This window comes from Ursus maritimus (genome assembly GCF_017311325.1).
Source record: "Ursus maritimus isolate PB19 chromosome X unlocalized genomic scaffold, ASM1731132v1 scaffold_X1, whole genome shotgun sequence".
NCBI classification, from domain to species: Eukaryota; Metazoa; Chordata; class Mammalia; order Carnivora; family Ursidae; genus Ursus; species Ursus maritimus.
This window is the reverse complement of record NW_024423319.1, coordinates 72,519,320-72,530,310: the sequence shown is the minus strand read 5'-3', so window position 1 is coordinate 72,530,310 and position 10,991 is coordinate 72,519,320. Positions and strand designations below refer to the sequence as shown.

At 49.4% G+C, this 10,991-nt stretch overlaps 1 protein-coding gene across 1 annotated transcript in view; it reads right to left on the bottom strand.

Moving 5' to 3' along the window:
* Positions 1-3,198: 3,198 nt before the first annotated feature.
* The window catches only part of KIF4A (kinesin family member 4A), a 120,173-nt gene continuing 112,380 nt past the window's right edge, over positions 3,199-10,991 (bottom strand). The window contains exons 30-32 of the mRNA XM_008712263.2: positions 5,942-6,058; positions 4,276-4,398; positions 3,199-4,002 (exon numbers count right to left, since the gene is read on the bottom strand). Of these exons, the coding sequence (XP_008710485.1) occupies positions 3,799-4,002; positions 4,276-4,398; positions 5,942-6,058 (444 nt within the window). The 3' untranslated portion in view covers positions 3,199-3,798. The remainder of the gene's footprint in view (positions 4,003-4,275; positions 4,399-5,941; positions 6,059-10,991) is intronic.

Below are 10,991 nucleotides of genomic sequence, written 5' to 3'. Positions count from 1 at the left end.
CTGAAGCAGAGGTCTAGTTCTGACCTGGGGCTAAGGAAGGCCCGACTAGTTGGCCAGTTGCTATGGATACAGAGATTGCACACACCACAAAGCCCTGACTAAAAGATTCTCAGTCTCCACCTCCCGGAGGGCAGGGGGCACTGTCAGTAAGAGAAAGACTGGAGGGAAACAGTTTGCCTGGGTCACTCCGGGCCTTCCGAAGGAACCCTTTTCCTGCCCGCACACACCTGGAAAATCCAAGCCCTTTCGTCCCAGTCGTGTCCCTTCCTGCCCAGTCATCTTGCCCAGATACCCCCTACCCCAGTCAGGAACCCAGTCTCCGACTTTTCTCTTTTAGGGGCCCCACCCTCTGAGATCGCTTGGGTGAAAGTACAACAAATACCGGTCAAAGGTGTGTGTGCCTGCGTGCATGCGTGGTGGGGGGTGTGGTTGTGTTGGGGCCGGGAATTGTTAGACCTTGCGCTTTCGGGTTACACTGAGACCTAGCTGGCTTACTGATCCTCGAACTAGGCTGGCTGTGTGTCCTACCTGAGAGGGTGTGCGATTTGTGTCAGCGTTTGTGTGTGTGCAGGCACTAGTGGCTGTCGGTACTAATGGGTTTCTAGATGACTTTGTGTAGAAGAGCCCAGAGTGTTTGTGGTCTGAGGGACACGAGCCCTTGTCATCTGGGCTCCCTCAGGCTGTGGAGTCTTAGAGGGGTACACAGTGGCCGGGCCCCTGAAAGGAGGGAGGGTGTGGCTGCTCCTGAAACTGCCCTTCTTACCCCACTCGGGCCTTGGGAAAGGAGGATTAGGGCATGGAGTGGAGGGGTGAGGGGGTTGTAGCTGGGGGAAGGAGACCTCTCCCCTCTCTGAGACCCCTCCCAGGAAAAAAACACCCTAAAGGGAGGCCCCTGCTTCTTCTCATCCCGGGACTGGCTTCTAGTAGCCTGCCCTGGGCTCCATCCACACTTCCTGCCTCCCTTCAGGTCCTGCCCCTGTACCCCAGACACTTCCAGACTCCCACCTCCCTCCAGAAGCTGTCTGTAGGATGGGGTCAGGATCTGAGCAGTCTGAAAACCCTGATCAGGGGAGCTGAGCAGGGGTGCTGTTCAATCCCTGGGCCCGATCCCCGCCGGCTGGAGCCGGTCTCCACCCCACCATTCCCGCCTGTCACCCCCAGCCTTCCCGAGCCCTCACACCTTGTCTCAGCGGCAGCTCTGCTCTGCTCTGCGCTCTGCTCTGCACTGCACTGCTTCCCAGCTCCTCTCCGAGTTTGTCTGCCTCCTCCCTCTTCTAATCCTTGGCTCAGCCCCACCGGTCAAACAGGTGGCACTGTTGCCACCTACAGGAGGCTGTGTGGCTTATGTCCGAAGGACTTGAGCTGCTCTCTGGCCAGTGCCCAGCCTGGGGTGGGGGGGATGGTGGGAGGGGGGAAGGGGAGGGAGAGCAGATCTGCTTCTTTACTCGCTGCCGGTCAGGGGGCTTGGCGTGAGGAATTCCTTTTCCTTTGTGCGGGCCCTCCCCATCCCTCTTGTCCCTCCTCCTGTTCCCCTCTCAGTCACTGCCGGGGCTTTGTCCTGGCTCAGGGAGGCGAGGGCTGAGGGCACTGGCGGGCGGGAAGCTGGGGGGAGGTGACCACACAACTCTGCGACTTGGCAGTGAGGAGAAGGGGCCCAGCCAACCCCCTGGGAAGAAGGGGTGTGTGTGCGTGTGTGTGTTTGTGTGTGTGTGCGCGCGCGCGCGCGCGCGTGTGTGTGTGTGTGTGTGTGTGTGAGAGAGAGAGAGTCTTTAGCATTTCCCTCAAGCTCCCTGGGAGGATCGCCTTGATTCATCAGCCTCCTTTCCCTCCTGGGATCCTACTTCCACTTCTATAAGGTGCATCGAAAACCCCACACGGGGTTGCAAGCTACTTCCTACACTCTGGGCAGCAGGTCGCCCTGTTTCTGGACCCTGGGTCCCCATGGGCCTTGTGAATCCTGGGTGACACTAGTAGCCCTCCTCTTCCCCCCATCACCCCAGACAGGAGATGATCATTCTGGATGTAGCGAGACTTGTGTCATTCCTGCTGTCTTGTCCCCAAGGTATCTAAAGTCTCTTTCCAGGAATCATCTGAAGAGTGTAGTGTTAGGGTCACAAGCTTTTGGAAGATGAACACGTGCGAAAGATGCTACTATACATACCATCCACAGGAGCAGGCTGGCTAGCCTGCTGCAGTCAGCTTAGCGCTAAAGCACGGGGCTCTCTCTGGGTGGGATGAGGGCTGGGGGGGTTGCTGGCTTGACTGACCTTCCCTCTCTACCCTTTGGCTGATGAAGCGGCTCAAAGCCTGGGAGGCTTGCACAGCGTTGGTGGGAAAAAACCTCTTCTTTGGGAATAAACTCGCTTACCCCTCCCCCGACACGTACTGGATTTGGAACAGTGAGAAGGAAGACTGGCTCTCTTCTGCCAAGAGCTGGCCCCCCTCCCTCTGCCTTCCCATTGTGTCCAGGGGCTCTAGCTGGCAATGGCAAGAGGCTCCCTTGCTCCCTTGTCATTAAAATGCAAAGAGGAGCTGGGCTGCTTGCTGGCAGGAGGCCAGAGAGGGCTGCCTGGTCATCTAGTCCTCCTGCAGGCTTCATTTGAGACAGGTTGTCCTTCAGTTTCCTTCTCTTGGGGTCTGCTGGATTCTAGAGGAGTCCTGGATTTCGTGGGCCCAGTTCTGGGGGATGCTTTGGGAGCTTTCAGTTGGGTGGGCGGGGGAGGGGACTGGGATTCAGAACACATGGATAGTTAGCCCAGGGCTTGCAAGCTCCTCAAAAGGCTGCAAGGCCAGTCAGCAGTCTGTTGGCAGGCCCGGGGGCTGGCCTCGTTTTGGCTTGAAGCAGAGATGGGGAACCCTGATGCATAGTAAGGAGTAAACAACAGCCCCCCCTTTCCCCTTTCAAAGGAGACAGCAGGCAGCCAGGACTGTGCTGTCCTGGGACTGGGCAGCGGTGTGGTCCCACACCAAGGCTATGCCAAGAAAGCGGGCTGCAGGGCATTCAGAACAGCTACCACTGCCCCCCCAGAGTCACACAAGAAGCTTCAGTGTAGGCTAGGCCGGGGTTCAAGGCCTAGCTGCTACAAGGCAGTGAGGTTTGGGTGCTTGCACTGATTCTCCTTGAGAGCCTTCCCCGGGGCCGAGGAACACGGGCATATTTCTGGTTCTGGCACAGAGGGTCTTTCCAAACAGTAGCTAGACTAAGATTTATTTATTTACTTAACATTAACATTTTAAAAGATTTCATTTACCTCAGCAACATGGAAGACAATTGAGGGCACTGTTAAAACACTTAAAATCCAGAGATGGTCAGGGCAGGAAAGATTCCAAAGTCACCTCCATTCCTGATGGGGGATGAAGGATTGGTGCCAGGCCTCCAACCTCGGCCAGGCTCTGCCGTCAGGCTGAGACAACCTAGAGGTAAGACAGCCTCAGCCTCATCCCCGCCGGGGAGGCAGGGTGGGCAGCCTTACCCGCTCACAACTAAGAAAGAGCTAGATTATACTGAGGATTGGCTCCTGATGAGTCATCAAGAAGGTCGGCTGGTTCTTTCCTCAGCAGGTGGCTTAGCATCCTTCCTGGAGAAGACAGAGTAGTAGTCTGGGGCTAGGGGCTGGAGAGTAAGGGCCAACATCCAACAAAGATTTCCTCCCTTGTGGTAACCTGCTGTCCCCTCTTTTTTTTTTTTTTCAACAGCAAGGACCCCGAAATCCAGAGGAGTCGTTAAAGAAACTCCTTCTGGCTGCAACCTGAAAGCATCTCTCATGCCAGACAGGGGCAGACGTGACAAGTCCGTCTTCAGTGGACTTCCTCCTCAATAGGGGAGCAGCCAGAGAAGAAGCTGGTATTGCTGGCCAGAGCTCGTTTCTTCTTCTTCCCTGGAGCTTTATTTTCTTGGGAGTCTGTTGCTACGTGTTTCAGTTCCGGGAGGCCAAGGGAGGGGGCAGCTGGGGCTGTCTTCTTTAACAGCACCTGCTCCACATCACACATCTCCTTCAGGATCTAGGAAGGACAGAGGCAGGTATGAAGAGATGTGGGGTCGGGGCACAGGCTCTGCCCAGCCTTGCCGCTACAAATGCTCAGCACACTGCAGTATGAGGTGTCCCCCAAGACTGGTCTCTTGGAAAAAAAAAAAAGTCTCTGGCCTATGCCCGATTCCCACTTCCCAGCAAGCTGATTATACCTCTGCCCCCTTTCCTCCCGCTGCACTCTGTCACAGCCAATGCAGAGATGAACGCCAAGACAGTCAGAAATGCCGGCCTTTAGCCCACCTACCTTGCTGTTGGGAGTGGCACAGACAGGGTTAAAGAAGCTCAATCCTGGGGTAACCTCTGTGGGATCCTCCAGTTTGAAAGAGCCTTCGGAATCCTGGGTCCGCTCAACAGTGCCCAAGCCATCCTGAGAATCAGACAGGTATATTAGGAGTTCAGCCACGAGGGTTACAAAATCAGTCTGCTCCCCTTTAAGCAGTGAGGTACCAGCTCTGAGGGCCTCATCGGTCAGTCAAAACAAGTCTTAGGGAGACCCGGCTTGCGGGTTCTTGCTGTTGCAATGCTTGAAGACAGCTTCCGAAGGCAAAGGACCGGGTAGGAGAGCAGCAGAGGGGACATCACAAAGCAGTGTTTTAAAACAAGGCCAAGCCTTGCTTGTTTCTTTGATTCGTCTTCCAACCTCTGTAATCTGCACTATCGTTTTTAGCATGTCTACAGGATGTTGTATTAGTCTTCCTTTCAGAGAAGGGAACTAAGGCCAAGAGTGAAAAGTTACTTAGGTAACAGGGCAACTCTGTGGTAGAGCTTGGATTAGAATTATCGCCTGTTGTCATGGCAACAGAACTGGATTGAGAGTTAGGAAGCCCGAGGTCTAATCTTAGCTGTCATGACCAGCTGCGTAATATTAGGTGAGTCACTTAAGCTTATCTCTGGGTCTCACTTTCCTTCCCTGTATAATGGGAGCATGGGACTAGATCAGTGCTTTGACAACTGACATCCTAACAGGAAGCCTTGTGTAGAAACAAGTAAAGGGCAAGTTGCTCTGATCGACGTGGGGTCAAACCGAGCCAGGCCATGGTCCTCCGTTCCAGAAGCACGTCCATGGAGCCACTGTAGGACTCCAGAAGCCAAACTGGAAGAACCACAGGGACAGAGACTCCTGAAGGTCCCTGCTACCTCTACGATTCTCAGCCTGACCCCCAACTTGCCACGTCAGTCCTCTAATGACTCCCTGCCTCAGAAGTCACTGTAGTAGAAGCCCCAGGGCAGAAGTGTTCACATGCAGACATTCCAGAAATGCACGATGAAGGATCCTTGTGCTGAGCTTGCTAGAGTCATCACAGATCACGTAGAGAGCTGGAGGAATAAGCTGCTGCCACGGGCACAGGTAGGTATAAGGCGATCTTTGTTTCCCCAAGTCTGCTCTTCCCAGAAGCAATATAAGGAGGACAGCTCCAATTAACTTGGCCCACAACAGTGACTACTGGAAAGACCGAGTTCCTGTGGGTCTTTTCCTAGAGCCACAGAATAGTTGGTTCCCATGGAGAGGGTCTAAGCACTGATGTCTCAAGATGTCAGGATTAAGCTCCTTCCTGGAAGCTGCCACGTGGCCCTTAGAGCTCCAGCTAAGCCTCCGGACTAGTTTGGTCCTGCGTGTCTATGTGCCTGTAGTTGCCTGCTCTCCTGTTCCTTGTTCCGGCATCAGAAACTGTACCAAAACTTTACAGCCGAGGCTGGGGGTGGGGCAATCTCCTGGGAAGGGCTGTGGTTTCTGAAGGGGCTCATCAACAAGACTAGCGCAGAGGAAGAAGGACCGAGAAGTGAAATGTCTCTGTTGCAGAGGGCACGAGAAGGGTAGGAAGAGCTGTGCAGGAGATGCCAGGCTTTAGGGTGGTTAGAACTGGTGGGAGGCCCGAAGGGATGGCGAGGCGCAACAGAGCCGGTCCTACCTTGTCTTGCTGGCGGTTCCTACACTTCGAGGGGTCACAGCTGCAGTCCACGCCACAGTCTGACTTTTGTCTCCTGCACCCACACTGCTTGTTCCCACACCAGCCCTTGCAGGAACACTGCAAAAACAGGTTTGGAGAAACACCCGTTACTGAAAGGGCTAGAAGACTAATTTAAAGTGCCTCCCCTTCATTTGCAAGCCTTTTTAGAAAACATGGAAAGTGGAAAATGGAAACGGAAACTTGACCAAGCTTCTTTCTCCTCAGTTCCCCTCTTCTTTAGTGAAACAGTGATGCCCAGAACCACGAGAGGCTGCCTAACCACACGTCATGCTAGACAAATTCATTTTCTTGTTTGGACTGCATCCTTGAAGGACAGATTGGAGGGATACCATAATAATGCAGGGTACCTGGCAAAGCCTCTCATGATAATTTTATGGTCAAAGTGACGAATTGCAAGGTGGATGGTAGTAGGGTTAGGTGTATTCAAGGGCTGAGTGTACTTGCTCGATATCTTTAGATCTACCCAGCGGTACTTTCACCCAACTCACGTTTCTGCAGTTTGTTCAGCATTGGCCTGGGTTATGTGCTCAGCAGTTTAATCAATCACCGACAATATGAAATAAAATCATTTACATTTGTATAGCACTTTACAGTTTTCAGAGTCCTTTCATATATATAAATACAAAACCTCATTTGATTCTCATAACCAGTCTACAAGGTAGGCATGTTTATGGGCTGTAACAATGACACAAAACTGGAAGGATGATTAATAAGTAAGATAACAGGGGCGCCTGGGTGGCACAGCGGTTAAGCGTCTGCCTTCGGCTCAGGGCATGATCCCGGCGTTATGGGATCGAGCCCCACGTCAGGCTCCTCCACTGGGAGGCTGCTTCTTCCTCTCCCACTCCCCCTGCTTGTGTTCCCTCTCTCGCTGGCTGTCTCTCTCTCTGTCGAATGAATAAATAAATTATTTAAAAAAAAATAAGATAACAGAATCACAATTCAAAAATATTTTGACAGGCTGGAATTCTGGACTGCAAGTCGAAAGAGAAGTTCTAAGAAGGATAAACAGAAGTCTGGCATCTGGGTTCTCCCCACATCAGCCGTATAAATATAATATGGGGGACGATCTGGCTTAAAAGTAGTTTGTGCAAAAGGGGCCTAAGGCTGTGAGGTGTCAGCAAGCTCCATGAGTCAACAGTGTGAAATCGCTGTCAACAAGCAGTCAGGCAGAAATTGTCCAAGTTCATCCTTAATTGTGACATCCAGAAATGAGCATCACTTTCTAATTTTGGTGTGGCCATTGTGAGGTAGACTGACACAGCATGATGCCCGTGTTTGAAAATCAGGGGAAGCAATTGCTTCACTAGACTCTGGGTCAGTTAGACCCCGTTTGATAGAACACGCCCTATTTTAGGGCATCATAATTTTTTTCGGGTCTGTAAAAGCATAGAGAACAGTAACAAAATCCACTTATGTTCTCACTCTTCCCTTAATAACTAAAATACAGATACAACTGAAGCTGCCTACCTACCCTTTCCTGATCCCATTCACCTCCTTTTCTCCCAGGGGCAAAGTCTCTTGAATTAGGTGTTTATCATTCCCACGCAGGTCTTTTTTTTTTAACCACATATGAGTTTCTGTTAAACAACGGAAGGAATGATCTTACATGTTTTGAAACTTTATATAGTGGTATCTTATTATATAGCGCTGTTATAAGTGCTTTTCATGTATTAAACCCACTTAATCAGTAAGTATATTTCCTTGGGCACACGTTTGGGAGTTTAGTGTATGTTATGTGTTTAATAAAGAGGACATTAAACAAAAAAAAGACACAGGTGACCTGTGTTCTAGGAAGCAATGTTATAAGAGAAATGGTGGAAGAAGGGGGGATAGTTTGGCTTGGAACAAACATAGGTGGCAGAGCTCACAGAATGACGGAGTAGAGTCAGAAGAGACCTCGGTGACCGTCTGGAGCCTGATTTGATGTATGAAGCCCCCTCTCTAATGTCCCTGGCCTAATTATCTGAAGCTCTATTTATCGTGAGACGAGGAGAGTTTCTATATAACTTCTGACCACAGGACCCAGTCCTGCCATCTGGAACGATAAGGAATCAGTTTAACCACACTTGCACAGCATTCTTGCGCAAACCCTGAGCATAATTTCCACTATGCAGTGCCCCTCTGTCCAGAGCCTCTCAAAGCTAAATATACCTAGCTTCCTCAATGATCCTCCACAGGACATGGTTTCTAAGAACCCTCACCACCTTGGCCACGCAGCAATTTGTCCAAGTTCATCCTTAATTTTGACATCCAGAAATGAGCACCATTTTCTAATTTTGGTGTGGCCATTGTGAGGTAGACTGACACAACACAACGCCCTTGTTACGGACCCAACGGTCTTGTTCATGAAGCCTAAAAATCACTGTAGCTTTTTTTCCTTTGTTGTATCTTTGTGAATCCATACTGAGTTTACAGTTAAACACAAGCCCTTAAGTCTCTCTCATAGAACAACCATCATTCTTCTGTTAGTTGTGAAGGTAAAAGAAACCACTATAATATCCTTTTTCCTGATTTTGAGATTAATATATATCACTTTAAAAATGTGAAAATCGAAAACATGATTTTAAATATTTAATAGCTGTATATAGTGTTTCATCATGTAAATGTCAATTTATTTAACCAGCCCCCTAGTATTAGATATTAAGATTCTTTTCAAAGAAATTGCTTCTTATTACCAATCATGTTACCATAGATTCCTGCTACATAAACACAATCTAAATCTTCCTGCCATCGACAAAGCTCTCCATGGGCTGGCCCCTAACTACCCCTCTGGCCTGACCTTGACTACTCTCTCCCACTTTTCTTTTCTTTTTTTTAAAAGATTTTATTTCTTTATTTGACAGAGACAATGAGAGAGGGAACACAAGCAGGGGGAGTGGGAGAGGGAGAAGCAGGCTTCCCGCTGAGGAGGGAGCCCGATGTGGGGCTCGATCCCAGGACCCTAGGATCATGACCTAAGCCGAAGGCCGACGCTTAACGACTGAGCCACCCAGGTGCCCCATCTCTCCCACTTTTCAGTACTCTCCAGCTACCCTGGCCTTTTTGGCCTGTTCCTTGATAAACCAAACCCATTCTTGCCTGAGGTCTTTGCATCTGCTGTTCCCTTTTCCTGAAATGTTTTCCCTCTGGTTCTTTCCCTGACTTGCTCCTTCACTTGGCTGAGATCTCTGCTTAAGTAACTCCTCCTTGGAGAGGCCTCTCCCAAGCACTCTCTTAAAGAACTCTTTTCCTACCCCAGAATTCTCTATGACTTCACTATATTTTCTGTGTATCTCTTATCATCATCTAAAATTACTGTATTTGGTTTTCTGGTCATTGTGCTATCTCTCGCCACAAGAATGTGTTTAGTTTCATAAGGCCAAGGATCTTACCTGTCTTGTTTGTTGTATCCTCAGCACCTAGAAACAGTGCTTGATATAGCTAGGTGCTCACAAAAGGTTTGTTGAATGAATACATCTTTTTATGCACCAGTGACTATTTTCTTAGTATAAATTCCTATGTGTATACTTACTGAGCCAAAGGACAGGGAACATTTTTAAGATTTTTTTTTTTTTTTTTTTTTTTTTTTTTTTTAAAGATTTTTTTTTTTTTTTTGCAAGAGGAGGGGAGCCAGTGAGAGAGGGAACACAAGCAGGGGGAATGGAGAGGAAGAAGCAGGCTCCTAGCGGAGGAGCCTGATGTGGGACTCGATCCCAGAACGCCAGGATCACGCCCTGAGCCGAAGGCAGACGCTTAACCGCTGTGCCACCCAGGCGCCCCAAGATTTTTGATCACCCAGTGTGGGGCTTGAACTTACAACCCTGAGATCAAGAGTCACATGCTCTACCGACTGAGCCAGCCAGGGGTCCCAGATTTTTGATACATATTTTCAAGTTGCTTTCCAGAAGTACCCCAATTTGCATACCTAATAGCAATAGACAGGAATGCCCACATTAGTCACCCTTGCCAATACTGGACATTATAATAAAAAAAAATCTTGCTTCTTTGACTAATACAGTATAAAAGACAGGCTTCTCTGACATGTCCTAGAGACACCTTACCAAGATGACACTGATCCACTGACTGCAATAGCCTGGGTATGGTCCTCTCACATACACAAATTCTTCTAAATGCCTCCAAAACATTCTATTGTCCTGTCAGTGTGTCTCTATTTTAGCTAAAGGGATAACAGAATGAGAGTGGTATCTGAATGGCCGTGCTAAGGAAGAAAATTAGACTTCTACACAGTCATCCCCGCTGGGATGATTTATAGGAGAGTACATTTTAGCTCAACAAGGAACAACCTCCTAACAGTTAGTGGACTACAATGGGCCACCCTAGTGAGCTTCCCAGTACTAGAAGTTTTCAAGCAGACAGAGATTAGATAAGCACCCGGTAGTGCTATTATGGAACAGTCATGACACACACGACAGATGCATTCATCACATGAATGCCATTTCACTAGCTATAACTTCCTCCTGTTCTCTTTCACGCCCAGGACCCAGATCAGAATGTAAGAGAGGGAACATGACCTTGCCACAGGCATGACCTCAAATATATACATATGTGGTACATGGTGTGCCTGTGCCTGTGTGTACATGTGTGTGTATCACAACAGCTGACAACCCACCAGCATGTCCCAACACCACAGTTGAGAACCACTCTAATAGACGGATTCTTTATATAGAGTGGGAAGTAGAGCTGAAAGATCTCTGGGGTTCCTTTAAGCCAGCGGTTTTCAACCCTGGCTACACATAAGAAATCTCCGGGGAGCTTTCCAAAAAGCCAGATCCCACCTCAGACCAATTAAATCAGAATATCTGGGGGTGGGGTCCCAGGCTCCCTACGTTGAAAAGCTCCCTGGGAGATTCTAACGTGCAGCCAGGGTCAAGAGCTATTGCTTTAGAGTCTGTAATTCTTCTAGCCCTGATTTCAGAGTTACATTGTATCTCAGAGACAGATCTGGTAAAAACTTTAACATAAAGGATACCAGACTATGACTCCGGAA